The following is a 25,537-nucleotide window of genomic DNA, read 5'->3' on the forward strand; positions in this document are numbered from 1 at the left end:
CTGATGAAAATATTGATTTCAGTTGCCAGTGGCTTCATAGATGGTCTTGCAAGTCATAGGACCAGTATTTCTGGATTCTCACCTTTCACACATGCGAGTAGAGCACCTGTGACAAATGGGCACAATTGGTATTTTTGATTGTATCCAATTCCACACTTATGTCATGGTATGAATTTTGGCCACATTATCTAGAATATGTTTGAGCACCTATCTTTCCCCTTGACTCCTGGAACATGCAGGTTGGTGGCTTTTTTTTTTTAACCTACTGAATGTTCTCTGAGGGTTTCATTTGGTACCACATTAACAGAATACATTTGGAAGAATGAGAGAATGAGCAGTTTATACAGTGCCTAATCATTTCATCTAAAGTTGCCATGCATCTTGATAAAAGTTTTCCTCTGAAATACTTTGTAGTAAATCTCTGTGTCAAAAGGCGACTCAGTGAAGGGGTGTGTGTGTGTGTGCGCGCATGTACGCACATGTGTGTGCACCTATGTGCACATGCCTGCCCTTGCATTTGGGGGTGGGACTATGGAAGTATATAGCAGAGTGAGGGGAAAAGGGAGATAAGGAGGGAGGAAAATAAAAAATTAATCTTTTTTGTACTCTGAAAGAGGGTTGTTCCAGCTTCTTGGTTATCATGAGACAAGAGGCTCATTTCTTACTGCTGATGAATTTCAATTGTAATTACAGAACCTTGGTAAGCCACATTAACTCCCAAGGGCTGGACCAAAAATATACCATCTGCAAAAGTCATTTCAATTCTCTTGGAAAAAACCTAGTAGCCAAGTCTGAAAGCAATTTGTGAACAGATACAAGCTGTTGCTGGGTGTCCATTCAAATTAGCGGTTCCTCCAACAATGCAAAGGGCCATGTTCTAAAAGTGAAATGACATGGCTGGTGGCTGGGTCCAGCATGACCCACACTTGCAAGTTTCTTCTGTGTTGCAGAAGTGAACAACAACAGTTAAACTTTAAAGATCAACAGTTTTTCGATTGGGTTCCTGGAGAATAATGGTGCTTTTGTACAACTCTTGAAGTAGAGCCTACAGCTACCCCAAACAAAATAGTCTCTTTCAAGATCTTGGAAATAATGACCTCATAGGCAGATTGAACCAGCAATCCATTAATAGTTTCCTTTGTAGAGAGGTGTCTCAGGGGAGGGACCTGGCTTAGTAAATCAGCATTGTTTATAAACATAACAGAATAGACTCCCCCTTTTTTTCTATGTTTGTGGAATAGCTGGAGATACCTCCCACTTGGGAAGCAAATAGATTAACAGCAAGAGTGCCTTACATTGTAAATTAACCTCCAATTAAAATAAATAATTTTATATTTAAAAAAAAAAGAGTGCCTTACAGGGCCCTACCCTTTCTCCATTGGTCACCTAAAAGTATACTCTGAAGCCCTTGCTTTTAAGGTGAGTTAGAGATAAGGAGTCGCCCACATTATTCCTTTGTCACAAACTCAGAATTATCTGGGACCATTAGAAAAAGATGAAGATTGGTTGTGCCTTGTAAAGGGTCACAAAGAACTGACGTAATATTAGGATAATTTGAGCAAAACTGAATCTGAAATGTCTAGGTAAACTGAGTGTTTATTTGCTTCGTGTTCCTATTGTGAAAATGGACCAAGATTCTTCAGTTTCATTTCCATGTCTGTAAGAGATTTATTTCAGCCCTTCTTATAATCCCTTGATGAGTTGAACAGGATTAAACTGATTCCAGTTTGCTGGGCAGTAGAAAGGTGTGCCATTTAAGCTGGGTCCCTTACAGAATGCCTGTGATGTGGACCATGGCAAGTATGTGGTATTCATATTTTCGGCAGCAATTTCTAGTCTAGTATAGGAGAGTATAGTGTGAGCTCTATATTCCAAGTAGCCCTTTTTAATCTCGACCTGAAAAGAAACAGGGCATCTACTTTTTGAGTCTCTAGCCAGAGAGAGTATTTAAGGATGAAAAAAGCCACTGTTAGCCACACCTAGTTATTCACAACAAAGGCGCCTAGTATTTTGGATTACGTAGGTGCACTAGAACCCTGAATAGCTCAGACTCCTACTTGCCTTATTGTGTAAGATCAGTTTTGTATATAATTTTAAAGAGGCCATGTATGTTTCTCTGGCTTCTGTCATCTCAAGTTAAATATGTCCTCAGAAAACAGATATCATCCAGAATATGGTGGCTCTCTCTCCCCATGAGACACATTTTTCAGAAATCTGTTTTCTAAGTCTTACTTACAATCCTCAGTTCTTTTGCAATAACTTTCAAATTTCATTATTTTTACCAAGATTCTGTACATTTGAGCTTTATTTAATAATCATCTCATATTCAGGCATTATTTTTAAACCCAGAAAGGAAAACAAACAAAACACACACAAGGTGAAAAAACTAGTGCTTTTAATCTTTGTCTGGCAAATTCTTCTTCAACACTAAGTAAAAACCATGAACCTGTCTGATACAGAATACCATTGGTGAAATCAGTCTTAAACTCACTTATCTTCTGGAGAAAGAATGAATTGAGAAGGATCAAAATGTGAAAGGGAACGTAGACCCATTAGCACTGATTTCATATTCTAGTTAAAATTTTTACCACAGAGTCCAAAAGACTGTTCTATACATCTGTGTCTCTTTTGCTGTCTCGCATACAGTGTACACCCGTGGTGGATTCATGCTGATGTATGGCAAAACCAATACAATATTGTAAAGTAAATAAATAAGTAATAATAATAATAAATAAAATAAAAAAAAAAAAAAAAATTAAAAAAAAATTACCAGTAGTCTATGGATATACTTGATCCTTGGCATCACAGTTTCTTTTTCATTTTACCTTGTGCTATAGTCTCACCAGCTTTCCTGGTGGCTCAGTGGTAAAGAATCTGCCCGCCAAGCAGGAGATGCGAGTTTGATCCCTGGGTTGGGAAGATCCCCTGGAGAAGGAAATGGCAACCCACTCCATTATTCTTGCCTGGGAAATCCCATGGACAGAGGAGCCTGACGGACTACAGTTCATAGGGTTGCAGAGTCAGATATGACCGAGTGAGTAAACAATAAAGAGAACACAGTTTCACCCATATAGGAAAATGTGAGACTTACAAAGCTGGTGGTGGTAGTGACAAAACATTTACTACTGAATATTTTCACTGTCATGATTCCCCCCAAAAACTAGAATTGGTCTTAATTCATTAAGATAATGCAAGGCATGACATTTAGGCAAAGGAAAATAGATCTCTTGTGCAAATCAGTCTCACCAATCATTGTTTGTTGGTGGTCACCTGTGCAGATGGAGAAGCTATGAATTGGTACTCAGTTATTTTTGAATACTTACAGGCTCAATATATTTGAGAAAATTTTAAACAGTAAATTTTTTTTTAATTTCCACAATGTAATATAATTTAGAATTCATTACTGAAAATAATAAACATGTAACCTCTGAAGGGCTGAAAAGAATGATAGCAGATTATTTCTCATTAGAACAGGTAATGTTTTTGTTGTTGTTGATTTTCTTTTTTTTTTTTTTTTTTTTACAACATTGTATTGGTTTTGCCATACACTGACATGAATCCGCCACGGGTGTACATGTGTTCCCCATCCTGAACCCCCCTCCCATTAGGTATGTTATTGGAATAAAGTGATATGCTGAGTTGTGTTTGGAGAGCTCTTATACTGCTAATTAGTGCCAGTTAGTACTTGATGAAATTACAAAGATTTTGTTGCAGTAGGATTTGATTTTCCTTGTATTGGAAGTGGAGATTCACTTGGTAGGTACTCTTTAAAAACTGAGGTATTGTTGATTTACAATGTTGCATGTATTGCTGCTGTACAACAAAGTGATTTAGCTATATATATATATATATATGATTAATATATATATTATGCATTCCTTTTCATTATGGTTTACCACAGGATATTGAATATAGTTCACTTGTTATTTATCCATTCTGCATACATTAGCTTTCATCTGCTAACCTCAAACTCCCACTCCATCTCTCCCCCACTGTTTCCCCTGGAAGGTCCTTGTAACACCTGCCTAGAAATGGCAAGTGTCAGGGCCCTAGTGGAAAGACTTGAACTAGAGTGGGAAGACAGCTAGGAACTGAAACATTTCCTTGAGTTTGTGCTTTTCCAGTTCATGTAACCCTTCAGTGGGATGAAACCCAAATGTGTTCAGCTCTCGGCACAAAATACTAGAGAATAATGAAATTAAGAGCAGATTAGTTGCTAAGACCCAAACTGGTTCTTACAAGTCTGTCACCCCTGTCAACTCCCTTGTTGCCTCTTCTAGGAGATAAAATATGACAAGGAATAGGGTTATGGTGTCTCCTCAGGAAACAGTCCTCTCCTTGGAGTTCCTCTTTGCTCCTGGTGACACTTATCTCTGTTCTATCATCTACTCTGTTACTTGAAGATGGAGCAGTGCTTCTCCTAGCAGTCTACCCCAACTCTGCTGAAACTACCAGGTTTACTAGATTGTTTCTCAGTTCTTTCTCATAAAGCAATAGAATGTGTTTTGTTCATCAGGTACACACAGGTAATAATCAGATGCCAAAGGCATCCCGGTATCAAAGTTACTAACATGATTGTTGTGGGCATCAAAAATCAACAACCAGGCCTATGTCAATTCTAGACTCTGAGGAGGTGGTGCTATGTGACCAAAATGATCATTGTTGTTGTTCAATCACTCAGTCCTCATTCCTGCCTGACACTTTGCAACCCCATTGACTGCGGCACTCCAGGCTTCCCTGTTCATCACCAGCTCCCAGAGTTTGCTCAAACTCATGTTCATTGAGTCAGTGATACCATCCAACCATCTCATCCTCTGTCACCCTTTCTGCTCCTGTGCCCAATCTTGCTCACAAAGAGGAAAGATTGTAAATTGTGCATTAAAAGACTGTGTGTGGACAGCAGAAAATAGAGTGTCTTTGGGAGAAAGCATCTTAGGTATTTGTATCTACATGTTGAAAAAACTCACCTTTGCTTTCCTCTTTAGGAAATTGTATCATTAGGCCTTAGGGAGACAGCTCCCTTCCCTCTAGAAAAGGAACCCCTCAGAATGGTTGTCAAACCTGAGATTGCATGAGACCAGTGCTCCTGTTTCTAAGACGTTAGACCTCCTGTATATACCAGATTGTCTTTCAGACCTCTCTGAACTCCTGTTTTCACCTCCTCTTCTTTAGGAGCTGTGCAATCAGTTATAACTGAAAATGTCTGACGGTCTGGATAATGAAGAGAAACCCCCAGCTCCCCCGCTGAGGATGAACAGTAACAACCGGGATTCTTCGGCACTCAACCACAGCTCCAAACCACTTCCTATGGCCCCTGAAGAGAAGAATAAGAAAGCCAGGCTTCGCTCTATCTTCCCAGGAGGAGGGGATAAAAGTAAAGTATCAGTGGCCGGGCGTTGAAAAGGGGCTAGTTTATTCTTTCATTGTCGCTTTCTTTCTCAAGTCATTTCTTGAGCATGGGCTGTTCAGGGCCTGCCTGACTTTTGCATATCCATCTTCAGAGGCTACATTTTGTCAGAGGATGATGTTTGATTGTTACTGTAGGTTTACAGAAAATACACTTAAATGCTTTGTTTGTCTTTCACATAACATTGAATTCAGCAGTAAGCCACGGGAAATCATAGCTAGAAGACTGTTTTACAAATATGAATAGTGCCTTTCTTTCTGATAAAACTTAAAGGAGAATTTATAGTAATCCTTTCCTAACCACAAGTTGTCCTTATTAGGAATTTGAGTATTGGTGGATTTACTTCTGTATACCATTTTGACAACCAGGAAAATGTTGAATTGAGCATATGGAAGTCAGTCCAAGTGCCATGTTATTGTCTGTCTGACTATATCACAAAGTGTGCAGAAATTTCTGAGTCATTTGTTTCCTCTACCATTCTTCTGCCAGTCATCCCCTACACAATCAGCCTATTTTACACTAAGTATCACAACAGTATATTATCATTTATCCTTGGTCCTCAAATATCATATGCTGACACTTTGTGACATTGGGGAATATAAAATCCCTCATAAGTAGTTGTCAGGTTGTGTTAATTAGCATAAAGCCTAAACATAGCTTCTATAAATGTGACTATTGTGGCAGAAGAGAGTGAAACCAGGTACAAGGGCTCCAGCATCAGAGAAAGTCGCTAAAGGGCAAGAAGAGTAATATCTCTTGAAGAGAAAAGGGACACTCTTAAGCTTCTTAAAGGTAAAACATAGCTTTATAGGTAGCTTATATTGTATTAATGAATTTCCATAAGGAAAGCTTAAACTCTTATTCAGGCCAATATCGCCTCCTGTATACCTATGGCATGTAATAAATGCTTTATCCCTGGTGACCCAAGGATGGAAAAGACAGAAATGTTGTTAAACCTCTGGATTGAAAACAAAGGAATAAGAAAACACTTCCCTGGTGGTAAAGACTCTCCCTGCCAATGCAGGAGACCCAGGTTTGATCCCTGAGTCAGGAAGATCCTCTGGAGAAGGGAATGGCTAACCACTCCAGTATTCTTGCCTGGAGAATTCCATGGACAGAGGAGCCTGGAAGACTACAGTCAGACATGACTGAGTGACTAACACTTTCACTTTTCCATGCAAGGGATCTCCCATCACGTGAGAGGAATTTTTGAAGACATATTTTCAGACACCAAAGTGGATCCCGAAAAGAAAGAACTGCCTAGAGCAATGGATGGTTTGAGAAATGCATGGTGCACCTGGAAATGCATGCACGACATGGAAACTGAATCTTAGTTGACAGTGGTGCCAAAGAAAGAACCACTAGATCCTGCAGCTCCCGCGTTATGTCTTCCACAACTGTAGAAAGCAACTGAAGAGGAGAGTCATGTGCGTGCACAAATCTTTGGTGCTGTTGAGACCGCCATGCTTTGGAAGCCCTTAAACAATCCTGTTTGCCCTTCTGAAGAGCATGAGCCAACTGATGCTGACATGAGGCCAGCCGAAACAGAGAGGCTGGTGTTTCTGTTTTGTGCCAATACTTCAGGTGACCTCACAGTGAAACCATTACTGGTCTGCAGAAAACTAGGCCCATATCCTCTCAGAGGAAACAACTAAGCTAAGTTTCCAATATACCAGCATGCAAATAGAAAAGCCTGATGACTCCCTCTCTCCTTGAGAGATGGGTTTAACAGTGCTTTCTTGCAGAAGCTCAAGACTACTAAAAAGAAATCTTGAATTCAATGTCGTATTGATTCCTGCTTGTCCTTTTGGTTCCTCAGATGCATTGGCAAATGTGCATCCTCATTTTAACGTTGTCTTTATAACCAGTGGCATGATTCAGGTCCTGGAGCCCTTAGACAGTGTTTTGTCTGACCTTTAAGAAGACTTATGCCAAGCTAATGTATAACTTTGTTGTTCAGGATCTTACAAAGGCACCTCTGTCTAAAGATCCTAGTGCATGGAATTCCTACACCATCACTCATGCTGTATTCTTCATAAAAGAGGCATTAGATAGTTTAACATTAATGTGCTATGGGAGACTATGGGGCATGTACCCAGAGAAAACAATAATTGAAAAAGACACATGTACCCCAGTGTTCATAGCAGCACTATTTACAACAGCTAGAACATGGAAGCAACCTAGGTGTCCATCAACAAATGAATGGATCAAGAAGATGTGGTACATATACACAATGGAAGATTGCTCGGCCATAAAAAAGAACAGATTTTAGTTCTAGTGAGATGGATGAACCTAGAACCTGTTATACAGAGTGAAGTAAGTCAGAAAAACAAATATCATATGTTAATGCATACATATGAAATCTAGAAAAATGGTATTGATGAACCTATTGACAACGAATGGAGATGCAGACATAGAGAATGGACTTGTGGACACAGTAGGGAAAGGAAAGAGTGGGGCAAATGGAGAAAGTAGTATCAACATATATACATCATCATGTGTAAAATAGATAGCTGGTGAGAAGTTGCTGTATAACACAGGGAGCCCAGCCTAGGCTCCAAGCAGCAGCCCAGCCCTGCTCTGTGATCACCTGGAGGGGTGGAGTAAGAATAAGTATGTATTCTTCATAAAAGAGGCATTAGATAAGTTTAACATTAATGTTAAACTAATTTCCCCCATTAATATTGGGGAAAGGGGAGAGATGCTCAGGAGGGAGGTGATATATGGCTGATTTGCATTGTTGTACAGTAGAAACTAGCACAACATTGTAAAGCAATTTTCTAATTAAAAAATATTACATGGGAGAAAATTGGACTAGAGATAGAGAAGTGTCTTTCAGTGATTTCTCCTAAAGACCTTAAGAATATTGGAACAAGAAGAAGCTGTGGGTCAGGATGAACATTTGGCACAGGAGCAGTCGTTGGCTGAAGTTGAGTCTGAATCTATTGATGCTGATTTAAGTGATGACTAGAGGATGACTCAGGAAGCTCACAGGACCCCAGAGGTGATTATCATAAGTGACAATGAAGATAATGAGGAGGCTATAGTACTGGAGACAAATACAATTTTAAGCAACAGGAGAAAAATTTTTAGAACAAGATTAAAACCTCCTCCAAGAAAGTAATGAAAAAAAATGTGTACCTTTACATATCAAAGCTTACCTGTTCAGAGCTTGAGTGATTTAGCTGAATTCTTTAAGAGCTGCTATGATGCCTTCAAAAGAAAATCACTTTGGACAGAAACCATCTTCAGCAGAGCTTAAATCATCAGGTGGTACCATTTAATATGATTGCTGGACAGCTGATAAACTGCCTTTGTACAAGTCTTGAGTGATTTAATTGAATTTATGAAGAGGTGGAGTCTTTTTTTTACAACACCATGTTCAGAAGAAAGCAACCTCAGAAGAGCCTAAATCATTAACTGGTGTCATTTAAATATCTGTGCCAGACAGCAAATAAGCTGCCTTCAGACAAACTTCATTGCAGCATTATTTACAACAGCCAGAATGTGGAAGCAACCTAGATGTCCATCGATGAATGGATAAAGAATATGTGGTACGTTTACACAGTGGAATATTACTTGGCCATAAAAAAGAATGAATTTTCATTCTTTTGAGCTAAAGATTTGCACTCTATGCAAATGTGCTATGGTGTCTTCAGAAAAAGACTTGAGAAGACAGAAAGCATCTTGAAGAGCCAAAGTTGTTAAGTCATTTCACTGAAATTCACTTGCTTGTTAGGGCTAAAGCCCCAGTCAAGTTGTTTTAATCTCAGGATCAGACTTAGATGAAGACTCTGGAGCATGAAGATCCATGATTTGAACTAACAGTCCACCTCTGTTTGTTGCTTCACCATCACCCCAAATTTCCACTGCCATGAGTGGGTACATCCTTATCACCTCTGGAAACCATTTCAGGCTCTAAATGGAAACTATGCAAGCCTATCACTTTTAACTAATTCAAGCTATGTCAATTCTCATTATTCTGTTTATGTAATGTACTGTTATTATTTTGTTTTACTGCATAAAAAATACTTATGAGGACTTTCAAAAGTTCACATGTGACCTCAGTTCCCCTGCCATTTTTTTTTTTAATCACAGAAAATTATAATTTCCTCAGTGGAACTCTCCTGTATATAGGTGAGGGTCATTGAGGAACTTGACCCTCATAGGTAAGGAGGGGTTGCTGTTTATATGTTTCTGCCTGTGAGTGATGACTTGGGTTATACCACAGTCAGTCTCCAATGAATGGAAAGAGCACTGTACTTGGGTTCTGGAGACTTAGGGTCAAGGCCAGCTCTGCCACTGATTATTGTGACTTTGGGCTAATCACTTAGTTTTTTTGATCCTCAGTTTCATCACCTGTTAAATGAAGATAATAAGACATGGCCTACCTAGCAAAATATTTTTGATAATCAAATGTAATTCTCAATATCAGAGTGCTATTAAAAGTCAAATTTTAAAGTGCTAAGTAATTGTAAGGTGTTATTATATCTGTATCATTCTGGAACTTTACAAACAACTAAAAAACTAGGTTTTAGAATTCTTGTTTCTTTTTTTAAGTAACTTTGTCCATAACTAGAATTTATATGTCAGTTAATAGGAATTTTTTTTTAAGTTAAAATCAACCCAAAATTTCACAAGCCAAAGATAATTAACTGGGTTGGTATTTTTCCTCCCAGTTCTTCTCATCATATGGAAATGGTCATTATTAATAAAAACTTGGAAAATAAAGACAAACATATAGAAAAGATAAAAACCACTCATATCCACAAATCTCAGAAACAATATTAACATTTAGTGGCTTGCTTTCCATACTTTTTAATAGCTATATATATATAGTTTTTATATAGTTAAAATCATAATATATAGTTTTACACCAGCTTTTTCACTCAACATTTTATCATGAACATTTTCCCTATGTTTAAAAAAATTTTCATAAATACAGTTTATGATGGTGTAGAATATCTCATCATATAGTAGCATCATGGTTTATTTAACCATTTATTTTGTTGGTTATTTGGGATCCTATCCAAATTTTTGTCACAAATAATGTCATATTGTCTATTTCTTGAGTTAAATGAAAATACTTGCTTTGGTGACAGCAGAGGTTTCTGTTTGTTTGTTTGTTTTAAGGAATCTCTTTTGTTGCTACATTTCATTGACCGAATGGAACTTCAAAAGACAGGTAGAAGAAAAACAAGCAGTAAATATAATTTCCAGGTTGAGGACCTGTCTTTGTTGGAGGCCTTCCAAGAGCTGAATCTTGGTTTTAGAGCAAAGTAAGAGGGACAGTTGGCCACCGTATTATGATGCTTCACCATAGAAAAGTTTTCAGAATTTAGACCAGGAAAAGGATATCCTGAACACGAGGTTCGTTTTTCTTTTATGGACCCTGTGAAGTATGAGACTGATTAGGTTTCTCTTTTGTTGGCTGCTTGAAAACTTAGTGCCAAATGTGTGACCCATGCCTGGCACCTGTAATGGGCCTCTATGGTGTGTTTGCACTTGGTATAGCTTTCATCCAGGCTCCATTTTATGAGCTTATCTTTGTTTTGTTTTCCTTTCACTTGATTGACTTTGAATTTCTGCTGCTATCATACTGTATTTTGTGTATTCTTTTTTTGGGGTTTCAAAATTTATTGTACATCAGAGTCACCCTGGAGAGCTTGTTCAGACACAGCCTGCTGCCACCTCTCAGAGTTTCATGTTTATTTGATCTGGCTTGAGGCCCAAGAATTTGGATTTCTAACAAGCTTCCAGGTGATGTAGATATTGCCAGTCCAGGGGCCACACTTGGAGACCCACTACTTCAGGCGTGAATTCCTTGAAATCAGGAAACAAAGGAAGACCTCTTTGCTTTCATTTCCCTCTACCTAAAATATCTTTGGCTGGTTTCTCAAGTGGATAAAAAAAACTATTCAGATTTGACTGAAAAAGGAAAGAGAAAACTAAGAATTTTGTTGGGAGGAGCCTTAAAATCTGTAACAATTGTGCCTTTTCTTTCCAGGGGCTTAGCATCCAGGTAACAACAAGGGCCACTCCAGTTTCTAAGTGAAAGTAGCCAGGGGCACTTTTCCTTGTTACCTTTCTTTTTTAAAAAAATTAAAAAAAATTTTAATTGGAGGCTAATTACTTTACAATATTGCGGTGGTTTTTGCCATACAGTCACATGAATCAGCCATGGGTGTACATGTGTTCTCCATCCTGACCCCACCCTCCCATGTCCCTCCCCATCCCATCCCTTTCTTGTAAACCACCTTATATCCATTATGGAACATGGTGGGGAATAAATACATGGATGAATAAATCCATAAAAAATACATGAATAAATAAAACAGTAAGGCAAAGGCAATGAGACAAGTGAATCACCCAGGATTCTGAAAATGGCATAGTTCCTCTTAAAGGAAGAACATGTGGGAAAGAGGCAGGTGAGGCTACCTTCGGAAGGGACACGTCCTGTGTGATGTCTGTGTCATCTGAAGCGTGCTTATGCGTCTCATGTCTTGTGCTGCACTAGAGCTTTAGGTGTCTTTCAGGGGGTATGCAATGCTGTGTGAAGAGCTGTGTCTTTAGGGAGCACAGTTCATGTGTATTTTGTTTGTGAGAAATCCAGAGATTTGGGAGCTGGTGAGCCCTGCAGATGGAAGTAAAGGCCCCTACTTCCTGGAAGCAGACAAGGAGATAGTTGGATAAAGCAAATCAGGACGAATAGAAAGTGATCTACGATTGACTTGTTAGTTCCTAGTGTCAAGCCTGTGCCAGGCACATTACATGTATTGACTCTTTCAATTCTAATAACTACTCTGTATTACCCCCCTTTTACAGGTGAGGCCATTTAAGCTCAAAGCATTTAAGTAGACAGCCTAGGCTCACACAGCAGATGCCAGAAGCCAGAAATCTCCTGAGTCTTTCCAACTCCAAACCTTCTGCTTGTGCTACTCTATCACACGGTCCTTTTTATTGCCACTCAGAAGGAAAGAAAACTTTTTTTCATGTTTTTTGTTACTGTTTAACATTAAAGAAGATTCAGTTATCCTTTATGGTCTTGTTATTCACATGTTTTGGTCAATAGACATTATTAACTTTAATTGCTCACAATAAAAAATTCTTAGTTTGCTAACTAGGCTGAACAGTATGCCATCTTTCTTCAGTGATGCTGAAGACCCTTTGGAATTTTGCAGTAGCTCAAGGTTATTTTCTTTGCATTAACAATGAGTGGGAGTCTCAATTAACTTAATTGAAGATTTTCGTAGCAGGAAGCCAGATGTCAGAGACGACTACATCCTGGATAGTGTTTACAATACCTCTTGGTTCTTCAAATGTAGACCATACAGCTCAGCAAAGAGTACTCTTTGGAGGTCATTGCTCTGCCCTTTGGGGAGTCTGAAGGACATAGGATCTTGCTTGTCCTCCAGGGCCAGTGCTCTGCCCCAGGGCAAGAGCCTCCTATATTACCCCCTTTACTCATAGAAGTCCACTGTGTTTGAAATGGGAAAATGGTGGGGTAAGGATGCACTCTGTACTAGGGCCTTTGATTCTATTTCAAGGCCAGTAAACAGGGAAGTTGAGCACAAATATGGTATCCCACTAGAGACAGCAGACAAATGCAAAAAAAAAAAAGTATGGAATGCAGGATTAGAAGATAAGTAGAAAAAAGGAAAGAAGCAATGGGGAGAAATTAAGAGAGGAATGAGGGGGAGAATTATGAGAGTTATGAGAATTATGAGGAATTAAGAGAGTGTACGAGGGGGAGATTAAGAGATGCAGAAGATATAGGAAATGGAGGAGAAGAGAGGAAGGCAGAAGAGAGATACATCAAACATTAACATGAAGGGTTGCAAGGAGACTAAAATTGACACCAGCTAAGGGATATGAAGTTGTTTTCCTCCTTAAAACAAATGAGGCCTCCCCGACTCCTTCAAACTTACTTGTGCCCTATATAATTATACATGTGAATGGAAGTGTATGGTTAAGGGCATTGCCTCATATTTCCTTTTAGTTTTCCAATATTGTCCATTGAAATTGTTGCATGTGTGAATTGGGTATAAATGCGAATGAAACTAGTGTGTGTTGCCTTGGAAGAAGATGGGTAAGAGTCAGGTTCCTGATAATTTGCCAGAATGATCACTTTTGCTGCAAGCTTTTGAAGATGATACCACTGAAGTTGACGGCTGTCTGTATGTGAGTGGGGGGTCACTAGAAGGGCTCACATGGGACCATCATTTCCTTTTCCCTATCATCCTTATGGAACATGCCACTTTTGAATTGGGCTTATAGCTACTCTTGCAGAATCAGGTACCACTTTGAGTTTTTATCTATGCATTAAAGGCTGCCGATTTTATAGAGAACATATATTGTTTTTCATAGACACTGAAGAGCTGACAGGGGGAAGTGGACTTACTATTCCACCAGAGGGAATGCAACTAGCCATAAAGAAATTCCAGATATGCCGATTAAGTATTATCAATTACTAAGGTTGAAATTTTCTAGGTTCTTTATTGGAGGATGGAGTCTAATGGCTTTAGCACATTCTACTTGAAGACAGGAGAATGAACCTTCCCCTATGGGCCTTCCCAGCTATATACATCTGGGGTTTGCTAATATAACAAAAGACATAAAAGCAGTGACTGTTTATGATAGCCCAATTTAATCTCCTTTCTTGGTAGTTACGTTTGAAAGGTCATCATTCAGTAGATGGGAAGTGCTGGGTTTAGATGGTGACATGATTCCTTAATTTTCCAGCAAAAACAGTCACCCTGTTAATATGTATGTATATTCCTAGTGAGATGATGTCTTTTGGATGGCAGTTGTAGAGTTATAGTATTTGGTGAACTTTCATATCAATCACCTCCTTCAAACCTCCTGTGATGAAGGCAAGGTTTATCCATTTTACGAAGGAAGGCAGAAGTTTAGAGAGGTTAACTGACTTTCACAAAGCTTCCCCACTACTGCTTACAAAGTGAGGCTGGCCTAGAATTTAAGATCCCGACTCCTGGTTCAGTGATTGATTATGATACTGCTTGTCATAAAAAGAGAGTCACCTAATGTGTTTTAAAAATAGGTTTGGGGCCAGTGAAATATCAAAAATGGAATTTTTATGGAAGCAAGTAAAACCTAAGAGCATCTAATCTATTTTTTCATTCAACAGTTACAACAGTAGTCATGCCTTTTTACAAGTTACTCCTCCTGAGGGCATAACTTGCTAGCAGAAGGAAACAGCCTTTGTTTAAAAAAAGAACATTGTTAATTATTTTTCCTTGATTCCTGTGTTATATTTTTCCATCCTTTAACTCTCTATTACAAAAATATCTTATACTTTATAATTAAAATATTAAAGAACTATATAGAGTCGCCTGTCCTTCTTCCCTTTAGATTCATTCATAATCCAATGTTTAAGGGTTTGGGCCCTTTCCCTCACTTACTAAACATTAGTTTCCTTTTCTGCTCAATCAGTGTGTATTTTGCCCAGGATGCTAGGTTTAAGCCAGAAATATATCTGTTATGTAGAACCTCTTTTTAAATCGTTTACCCACCTTGCTTTAAATACTTAGAGCAAAGAATTCAATCTATTTTTAGGCCTAATTTTCCATTGTAGTTACCACATAGTACTTTCAGGTATTTCCAATGGGAAAAATAAATTTGAAGGCCCACAAAATGTCATTCTTTCTACCAAAAATAAATAAATAAATAAATAAAGGAAAACTAGATAACTGGTCTCTCTCCTGTGTAAGGGAAAATGTGCATTTCATGAATCCAGGAGGTGAGACATTCCTGTGGGTCCCCTCTCATAATATGTTCTCCAACAGGATGTTTGTTTATAGAGCAGAACGGCCAAAAACTAGCACCGTCTTTGCATAAATCAGTCCCTCTGGAACTATTGTCCTCACAATGAGCACTCACTTCCTTTTTTTTAACTTTTTATTTTATATTGGAGTGTAGCTGATTAACAATGTTGAAACTATCACAATATTGTTATTTGAGCACTCGCCTCTTCGAAACCACCTGCAAGGCTGCTCTGTTGCTTTAGAAAGAATTGTTCTGGGATACTTAGTCTTATCCAAGAATAAGGCTGCAAAAGGTTTCCCTTGGGAGAGAGGGAGGTTTATGGCTCAGGGTGCTCAGTGACCCACAAAACAGGGGATGGAGCAAAATGGCATTTTTTTAAATTAAAGCACCAACTGCAGTACTTAACTTACTTTCCTGGTAGTTAAGCAGACACTAAGGCATTCTAATTCTTGAAAGACCACAAGGGTAACATTTTATACATGATTTTTGTGAGCCATTGACTAGCAGCCTCTTAGTGAAATAGAGAAAATGATCGAACCACTAAAAGTGTCTCTCATCCAGCTAAGGAGTGACCAAGTCACTAAAGATTGTCTCTTAGGAAAAGTAAAGGTTGTCACCCATAGGAGATGGGTGGCCCTTTGAAAATATTTCTCTATCCTTCTAACATGGCATTCCTAGAGCAAAGCTCAGAAATGTTGAAATGAAAAACAAGCATTTTAATATGATGCATCTCTAACCCAGCCACCTGTACTACCCCTGCCAGAAATGACCTCTCTGTCCACACAAGTTATTTGGCTTCAGGAACACACAACACTGAGTACAGATTGCTCCTAGGTGCGGGGAGCAGAAGAGGACTTCTAGTGTCAAGCTAGGGGTTGTAGGACGAGCGACCCTTCTAGGAGGGCTGCAAATCCAGTGCAAGCCTCCTAGTGAAATATGTTATTAGACCTCCTTTGTCTCAAATGAGCTTAATGGAAAATCACGTGATAGAGATCTGTGTGCAACCAGCCAATTAAATCTGAGCTGCATGCTGAATTTGAGCCCGGAGCTAGTTTATTAGCTACCTCAGTTTAAAAATGAGATAGAACAGAATTGGATGTCAATATAGGCTTACCTGGAGCATCTTTTGCAGTTTACTTACATATTTTACTCAGGAAAGATTGGTGTCTGTTTTTTATGTGTCTCTCTGTGCTGAGGGTCGTGGGGGGATCCTACCTGTAAGACAAGGTTCTCTGTCCTCAGGTCATTTTCGATTTAGGTGCACAAATCAGACACACACACACACACACACACACACACACACACGCAGTTTATGTAGAAAATGCCCAGCAGGTGATCTCCAAGGCAATAGATGCAGTGGCAGATGGATCTTCCGATTCCATCCCCACCATTTATTTTCTTCCTCAGCCTGTGTGAAAGAACAGCCATTTTGAAGCCTGCCCCCATCATCCCATGTGTACCGAGTAGCACAAAGCTACCTGGTTTGTCTTACAGTAGACACCTTTTTCATCATCACATCCATCTGCTCAAAAGCCGTTCCAAGCACACTCTTTATGACTGTCCAATTTCTTCTTTCTTCCTGATTTCTAAGACTATATCTGATCCATTTACTCTTCTTTCTTCTCAGTTCCTCGTCAGTGTGCTATGGATATTCCAATGTCTAAGCTCTGCTTCTCCTATTTTTCCTACTTGAGATGCCTTACCTTTCCTGCCTACCCCTTCTTTAAGACCCATCTCTCAAACTCTCCTTCCTCTCCAGCAAGCCCTCACTCTCCACCACAGAGTTCTCTGATCTTCTTTTCTTTGGACATACAACAAGCTTTATACTCTGTTCTTCCCAACTTAGCACCAAATTTTCTTTAGTCTGGTACTATCGGTCTCTGTTTCTTTTTTTTTTTTTAATTAATTTATTTTTTTAATTGAAGGATGATTGCTTTACAGAATTTTGTTGTCTTCTGTCAAACTGTTTCATGTTTGTTAAGCTTATTTCCCCAATGAGATCACACATTTAGAACATTCCTTAGGTTCCCAGTGAGTCACCCAGTACAATCTGTCACTGCACTGATCCACAATTCCAAGTCTACTGGTTAATTGACCCACTGACTGGTTCCGAGGAAAGGGGGCTGGGACCATAGCAAGCATTGTTCCTCAGAAGCAAGGTTGTGAAATGTTGCTGTTTAGAACTAGTCAGCCTCTGTGGTCTTTTCCCCTCCTTTGGAAAAATTGTTTCTGCATTTAAAAAATGTTTTATATAATATTTTGTTTTTTTTTTTATCTTTCTGTATTATTATGGCTTTCAATGTCACTTTTTTCTTATGCCATACATTGTAATTTTGCATGCTTTCCATTGCTTTTCTAAAAATAATGATTGTCCTATGCTTTTAGGCCAAATTTATATAGGAAAGTGTTTCTCTATGTCTGTCCTCTGTTATTCCTTTTCTTTTCCTTCATGCTCTGCTTTGAAGGAGCTAGATAGTGTTCTAAAAAATAATTCTGCATGTGACCATGACATCCAATGAGAAGGTCCAAAACAACTTCCAGGAATTTTAGGGGAAGATGACAAATGGAACTCCTACAACAAAGACGACTCAGGTGACAGTTTTATAAAATGCTTTCTGAAGGCAAGCATAGCACTGCCCTGGGATTTTGTCCAGGGGAGTATTTGTTGCTTTGCTGTACCTTGAACCCAGCACAACTGAGTTACCAATATATGCTTTTGACCCTAAAGTGGCACCTGGCAAGAGGTGTGCCTGAATGAGTACAGGGTCATCCCCAGTGTTGGGGAAAACAGCAACACTGCCATCACCACCCAGTGCAGCTCTAAAACATACCCTCCCACCCCTCCAGCCTTCTTGGGGAAACTGGATAAGTGTCTCCTCATCCATGAACACATAATGGCAAATAGGCGTGACCTGTCTCCATATATTGGGTCTCATTTCATATAATGAAAGTCATTCATTCATCCATTCATTTTTTCATTTGCTTATTCATTAAATATTTAGTGAATCAGGCACCAGGCGTTGGGGTATGTTGGGGTACAGAGGTGAGTAGGTGCCAGTTCCTGCCTTGAAGGAACTGATGGCCTAGTGAGGGACACAGACAAGTCAGTGAGTGAGTAGAGTTTAGCATGGTAAGTGCAATAGAGAAGTAAGCACTGAGGAGGGGTGTCTATTGAAGACTGAGGGAAGGAGCAGTTAGGGGAGGCTTCCTGGAGGAGGGGACCACTCAACTGAGGTGAGTCTTAAAGAAGGAATAGAGCCAGCTATGTATGAGTTGGGTGGGATTTAAGATACAAGGAACAGAATTATGAAGGCAGTAAGCATGACATAATATTAGTTGAGGTTCTATGACTATAACTACAGGTAGTTCAGCATAACTAGTGCATAGAGTGCTAAGGGGAAGGGTGGGAGATGGAGCTGTGAAGGTAATTGGGGATTGGGTTCTAGAGGGTTTATATATGTCATACTAAGGCATACAAAAGGGCTTTGGATATGATTCTGAAGGCAGTGGGCCAACACTGAAGCAGGGAAATAATATCAGATTTGTGTTTCAAAATATCACTGTAGCCACAGGAGAAGAATGAATGTGGATGGTGCAAAGGATGGGGGCATCATGAAAGAAGACAAGTCAGGCTGTGGGAATCACACAGGTGTGAAATCACAGAGGTCTAACCTAAGGGCCAGTATTGTAAGAATAAAAGAGAGCAATGCAGAGAGAACATTTAGGAGGAAGAGTTAATAAGACCTAGGTAACTAATCAGGCTTTCCAGGTGGTTCAGTGGTAAAGAATCTGCCTGCCAATGCAGGAGGTGCAAGAGATGCAGATTTGATCCTTGGGTCAAGAAGATCCCCTGGAGGAGGGCATGGCAACCCTTTCCAGTATTCTTGCCTGGAGAATGCCATGGACAGAGAGGAGCCTGGTGGGCTACAATCCATGAGGTCACAGAGAGTCAGACATGACTGGCTGAGCATGCATAGCATGCAGGCAACTAATCAGATGGTGACAGGAGAAGCTAAAGAGAGTGAGGTAGGGAACACAAGAGGAACTGTAGTTTCTTCTTGTAGATGGGGAAAGGCAGTTGAGAATTTGTTTTCTTTTGAAAATATTTCAAGTGAGGGGGTTGTGAGGCAGCCAAATAAAGGTGTTCAATAGGCGGTTAACTCCATGGGGTCAGAGGAGATCCATGTGGGGAGTCTCAAAAGTAGATAGTAATTGAAACCACACAAGTAGATGAAGTGACCTAAGGGAAAAGTGTGTTGATGATAAGAGATGAGGACCTAGGACAGCTCCTGGGGACTACTAGTTAAAGTCTACAGAAGACCCAGAAATGTACGAATAGACTCTAGGAAAGAATTGTGTGAAAGATGGTGAGGAGACGTTAGTTTCATGAAGATCATAGTCCGCATGTCAGTTTTGACTGTGAAGTCAGTGGCTGTGAGGACTGAAAAATGGCTATCTCAGGGAGGAGATCAGTTTGGGACCTCAGATTCATTTCAGTGGTTTGAAGAGTGAGGGTTAAGGAAGTCTAGATTGCCTTTTCAAGAAGTTGAAGCTAGAGAAGGAATGGTTGAGAGATTATAGCTACTGAAGAAAGCTATGTGGTAGCAGGGAGCTTTAATTTTTAAGGACAAAAGAAATCTCAGCATGTACTTTTAAAGCCAGATAGGAAGTGTCAGTAGAGAGGGAGAGACTGAATAAACGGAGTGAGACACCCCCCCCCCCGCCCCCCGCCATGGAGAAATGAGAGGGACAGGAACAGTGGAGCACCAGTGAGGGTATAAACCTCAGGTAGAAGGATAGGACAGTGTTCCAGTAAGATGTGAAGGGAGATGTTACTAATGGAAATGCATTCCTAGGAGTGGGACAGGAAGTGAAGTCAAAGGAGTTCTAAACTCATGGCCTCTGTTTTTTCCAGTGAAGTAGAAGGAATTTCTTATGCTGAAAGTAGAGGAGAGAATGAAGCAGAAGTTTGAGTGAAGTGGTGAAATTCTAGAGTATTCCCTAAGAGGAGTGGGAAAGGAAGTTGGCCAGGGCCAAGAAGGGTGTTGCAAGCACCACTGATGACCCAGCTCTGGTCCAGCACAGTCTACATGGTTGTGATTTTTTCCCCCAACAACTTTACCAGCCTCGGTATGGAAATGGAGGTTTCATGGCTAGATTCGATCAGGGTAAGGTTTTGTTGGAGAGTTGAAAGAGGAGGTCAAAGTAGCATAGTTTCCAGGGCAGTGGGTTAAGGGCAGTTTAAATGATGTACTGTAGAGTCCAGGCCAGGAAGAAGCTGAGAAGTTGGCTAAAAATGGAAGGGTCCAGGGATTGGAGGTTTTGTTGAAATCAAAGAATAAGTAAAATAGGAGTAATGACATGAAAGAGTGAGAAAGCTGGGCCCAGAGAATAAGATAACAGAGTTATCTGAGAGAATATTACAGAGAAAGGGTCATTCTGGATAATGAAAAGGCCTGACATAGCTGTGATTCTCCACTCTGCACATCATCTGTGGCGCTTCAAAACATCATTTGCCCAGGCCTCCCTTTCAGAAATTCTGATAGGGTAGGTTCTGAGTGGGCCCAAGATATTTGGATTTTTGTGAAACTCTACAGGTTATTCTGATGAGCAGCCCTGGTTAAGAACCACTCGTGTAATGGTGGCCATGGGAATGGATTGAAGGAGTGGAAAGGAGATGAAGTTCATTAAAGCTGAGGGGCATCAAGGACTTAAAAGGTGAGGGTGTGTGTGACAGAGGTGCCCATTTGTATATTATGTTTAACAGCAAGATGGCAGCACTGAGTGTTGGAAAGAATATTGGGAGCCCAAGTCAATGATAAAGGGGACTTGGCCAGGAGAACTAAATGGCAGTGACCTCAAAGGAGGGGTCTTTGTAGACAAGTGCAGAATTACTTATCTCAAACAATTTGGAATAAAAATGAGGCAACTCTGCCCTTCTCCATTGCCCTAGGCCTAAAGACATGGAATGGGGAAGAATGATCAGCGTCCATCAAGGATAATCTGAGAAAGTGATACCTTCGTTGGATAGCAGGGTTTAAAATGATTTTTCTCAACCCCAGCTGCTTAAGGAAATACTGGAGGGCCTTTAAAAATCAACGATTCTGGGGACAACCCCAGAGTAAATCTGAATCTCTAGCAGTAGGGCTCTGAAATCTCTCTCTACCACCCCTCCAACTCTCTCTCTCTCTCTCACTCACTCACTCTCTCTCTGACTTTTTTGAAGTTTCCCACACAAAAGTGATGCATAGTGAGGTTTGAGAACCTAAGGCAGGAAGTAAACAGTGCCTTTAACGAAGAGGTTGGAGTGAAGATGTAGAGGGATTTTAATGGAGTAAGCCCTAGTCACTAGAGGAAATGCAAAACATTGGAGTGAAGAATATAGGAGATGACAGATGACTTCTCCTTTAAAATGTAGGGGGATGGAGAAAGATGTCAAGATGAAAGACTCTGGAGAGACTAGCTGACCCCTGGAGTTACAGCCAGAACCCATACACATGCAGAAGGTCCCAGTACTAAACACCATTTGTAATTTGTGGTCTAGTCACCAATTTGTGACCTTTGTTCTAGGTTCTGATAGAATATGGTTGATAGTCTTACAAAGTGGTGCTTCTTCTTTGTGCTTCTGCTCTCTGCAAATATCAATCCAGAGCTGAACAGACTGCATCTCATGAGCCCAGGATTCAGGTTAGGCTGAGTCTTAATGTAAACAACCAATTCTCTGAGAATTCTCTAGAGGAGATACAGATATTTTTAGTATTCCTTAAAATAAAAAGAAAGAAAAAATTTCTTACTTAGGATCCAGTCATTGAACATTTGCTGAAGATTAGGCTCAAATCTATTGATTTTTTTAATGCTACTGGATAATAAATGTGGAAGTTGCTCAGTCATGTCCGACTTTTTGCGACCCCATGGACTGTAGCCCACCAGGCTTCTCTGTCCATGGGGATTCTCCAGGCAAGAATACTGAAGTGGGTTGCCATTTCCCTCTCCAGAGGATGTTCCCAACCCAGGAATTGAACCTGGTCTCCTGCATTGCAGGAAGATTATTTTACCTTCTGAGGCACTAGGAAAGCCTGGATAATAAACAGTGCAACTATTAAGAACTTAGGTTCTGTGGACACAGCTGGGACCTGGATTCAAATCCTGGCTCTGTCAGCTTTTGAATCCTGCATATGTGGTTTAACTTCATTGAGTCTCACTTTCTTCATCTGTACAACAATGTGTGTGTGTGTGTGTGTGTGTGTGTGTGAGTGCATGCTCACTAAGTCATATCCAACTCTTTGTGACCCCATGGACTGTAGCCTGCCAGGCTCCTCTGTCTATGGAATTTTCCAGGCAAGAATACTGGAGTGGGTTGCCATTTACTTCTCCAGGGGATCTTCCCAACCCAGGGATTGAACCTGCCTCTCTTGTGTCTCCTGCATTGGCAGGTGGATTCTTTACCAGCTGAGCAGCTCTGCCTTATAAAATTGTGGTTGAAATTAAATGAGATAACCCTAGAAACACTCTGCACGTGGTAAATATTCTCTAAATGCTAGTGACTACGTGTGCAGACGTAAGCTGTGTGTTAGGAAATGTGAGAATGAGTAAGATACAGTCTCTGCTGTCAAGTGTCTCAAATTTTAGCTACAGAGATAGGTATGTAAAGAAAAAATGAAAATGCAGTGTTAATCAGGGCCAAGCTCAGAGTATACACTGGGTCACTCTATGGGAGCAGGAAGAGAAGGGAATTTAACTTTGTCTGCAGAAGGAAGACAGGAAAAGTCTTGCCAAAGGAGAGAGAATGCTAGAGTGAGTCTTCAAGAGTAAGGATTAATGGGAGTTGACCACACAAAGCAGAGGCGTGTGGTAAGAAGTCAGGCTTTCCAGGCCTCAGCCTAGCTCGTATAAAAGCTTGGCAGTAAGAGAGAAGCTGGCAGTTGAGGGAGTATGAAATGGATAAGGAACAGTGGGGGCCACAGCAAGAATAGACAGTGGAGAGGTAAGCTGGGGGCAGATCATGCAGGCCCTTGGCTCACATGCTAGGGTGCATGATCTTTGAATATCTGGATAATGCAGGGTCTTAAAGGCAGGAATGTGGTCAGATACGTATATTCCAAAAGGTTATTCTGGCCACAGAGTAATGAATCACAGAGGGCAAAATTGGAGATAATAAGACCTGGTGAAAAATGCTGGTGCCTTGGACTAAGATGATGATGATTTGTGGAGATGAAAGAACAAAGATGGATCCAAAATGAGTTAGAACGTGATGACTGATTAAGATTGAATTAACAAAGGAGTCAAAGAAGCTCCCAAATTTAGAATTGGGCAGTTGGGCCAGTATTGGAATACCCAATAGCCAGAGTAAGCATGTGTCTAAGACCCAGCAAATTAGGGCACCCAAAATGTGAAAACAGTTTGGTTTGGGATATACAGTAGTTAGACAAGTTAATCATCATAGGAACATCAGAACTTTTGTGGCTTCCTTACCTTTTTAATGAAGTAGGATTGTTTTTATTTGAGAGAGAGAGTCATAATCTTTTCATTGCTTAGAGTCTCCCAAAGAGGAGGAGTCCAAAGCCTTAATCCTTCTCTGATCTGGGCAGTGAGTGGTTATCATTTCACTGAGAATATGGACACTGAAGGAGGAGCAGTTTGGATGTCCTGCCTCTGTTATAATTAGTGCTACATGATGAGAATGGCATAATTAGGCTGGTAAGGGACTGGCAATCAGGTGGCCTTAGGGAGACACCATTAAGCTGATTCTCGTCATTCAACTTAAGTAGTGGAACTTTCCTTGTAGCTCAATTGGTAAAGAATCTGCCAGCAGTGCAGGAGACATGAGTTCGATATCGGGGTTGGGAAGATCCCCTGGAGAAGGAAATGGCAACCCACTCAAGTATCCTTGCCTGGAAAGTCTCATGGACAGAGGAGCCATGTGGGCTGCAGTCCATGGGGTCGCAAAGAGTCGGGCACGACTGAGCAACTAACATTTATTTACATCTCAGTCAACATGCTTCAGTTGTGCTGTCATTGCTAATGGAGAAATAGGGAGAGCCTATTTGCTGGCAAGAGAGATCATGAATGCAAGTTGATATCATGATTAAAGATATAGCCTAAGCTAGGGGTTCTTAACCTGGATCCTAGGGAAATATTGAGCCTCTGAAGTTATATTCAGAAGTGTGTATATGTGTGTATAATCCAATTTTGTAGACAGAAGTACCACAGCTTTCTTTAGATATTTCATAGTGGTCTTTGATACCAGAATGGTCACCAACTACCAGTAGATTTACTGTGAAGTAAATACAGCTGCTTCTTCAGAGTTTCTCACTTGGGATTCTTCCAAGGCTCTTGAAGGAGTCCTACCATTTTTGTATTGTTTTTACTTAAAGGGAATATTCCTCTCAAATCACATAAAGTCTTTGTACCCACAAAATCTATATCTACCCCTGCCAACCACAGATTAGGAAACTACCCAACATGAGTTAGTATCTGGGAGTGAATGCCATCCAAGAGAAATGAATGCCAAAGACTGTGCTAGGAAAGGAAAGGCAGAATAAGAAATGCCCATCAAACAAAGAATGATTACTTAGGGAGGAGGAGGATTAGACCACATTGTCGAGGAAACAGAAAGAGAGGTGGTTAGCTATGTTCAACATGAATGGGAGATCAGGAAAGAGGAAAATAAGAAAATGATTACAGGAGTAGCGGGGTGATCAGTGGTGATCAGCGGACTGGCTAGAAAAGAAAGCTGAGTGTTTTGTTTGCCTTTCTGGACAAGTAAAAGTGGTAGTTGAACAATTATAAGTGGTAGTTATGGTCTATAAACATGCAAGGGAAGTAGAAGTACCTACAGAAAATGCTAATCTTCATTGTTCAGTTAAAATGATAGTCAATAAAATAGATTCACTGTAAATGTGGAATCTATACCGAGTTGAATTTAGATGGCACATATATACTTTTCAAAATGAGTCCTAAATGTGTTCTATGGCCAGGCAAAAACTTTGAGTGACCCTTATCCCCCTCACCCACTCCCCCCGACCGCCTCAACCTTTCTTTCCTAATCTTGTATCTTAATCCTCTTACTTCTTGAATTTCCATATTTGTGTCCCATATCTCTGTCCTCTGGCTGGCGAAAGGGAGCAGTGAGAGAGTCAAAAGAGAACAGAAGCCATAAGAGTGACCATTGGATATGAAATGTTTTGAATTTAAAATTTATCCTGGCAACCCACAGAACCAGTAATCCATTATGGTTAATTGAATGTTGTCTAAAACTCAGGGCAAGGAAACATCTATTTGAACCAGAATGTTCTAAATTTGCCACCCTGGCAGCTCTAAAGTTGATTGGTTTCAATTGGGCAA

At 40.1% G+C, this 25,537-nt stretch overlaps 1 protein-coding gene across 1 annotated transcript in view; it reads left to right on the forward strand.

Annotated features, from left to right (window-relative positions):
- Positions 1 to 25,537, forward strand: part of PAK3 (p21 (RAC1) activated kinase 3) — a 130,079-nt gene that overhangs the window by 22,535 nt on the left and 82,007 nt on the right. Inside the window, exon 5 of the mRNA XM_070365521.1 lies at positions 5,173 to 5,374. Coding sequence (XP_070221622.1) covers positions 5,200 to 5,374 — 175 coding nt within the window. The 5' untranslated portion in view covers positions 5,173 to 5,199. The remainder of the gene's footprint in view (positions 1 to 5,172; positions 5,375 to 25,537) is intronic.

The sequence above is a fragment of the Bos mutus genome, chromosome X, assembly GCF_027580195.1.
Source record: "Bos mutus isolate GX-2022 chromosome X, NWIPB_WYAK_1.1, whole genome shotgun sequence".
Classification (NCBI taxonomy): Eukaryota; Metazoa; Chordata; class Mammalia; order Artiodactyla; family Bovidae; genus Bos; species Bos mutus.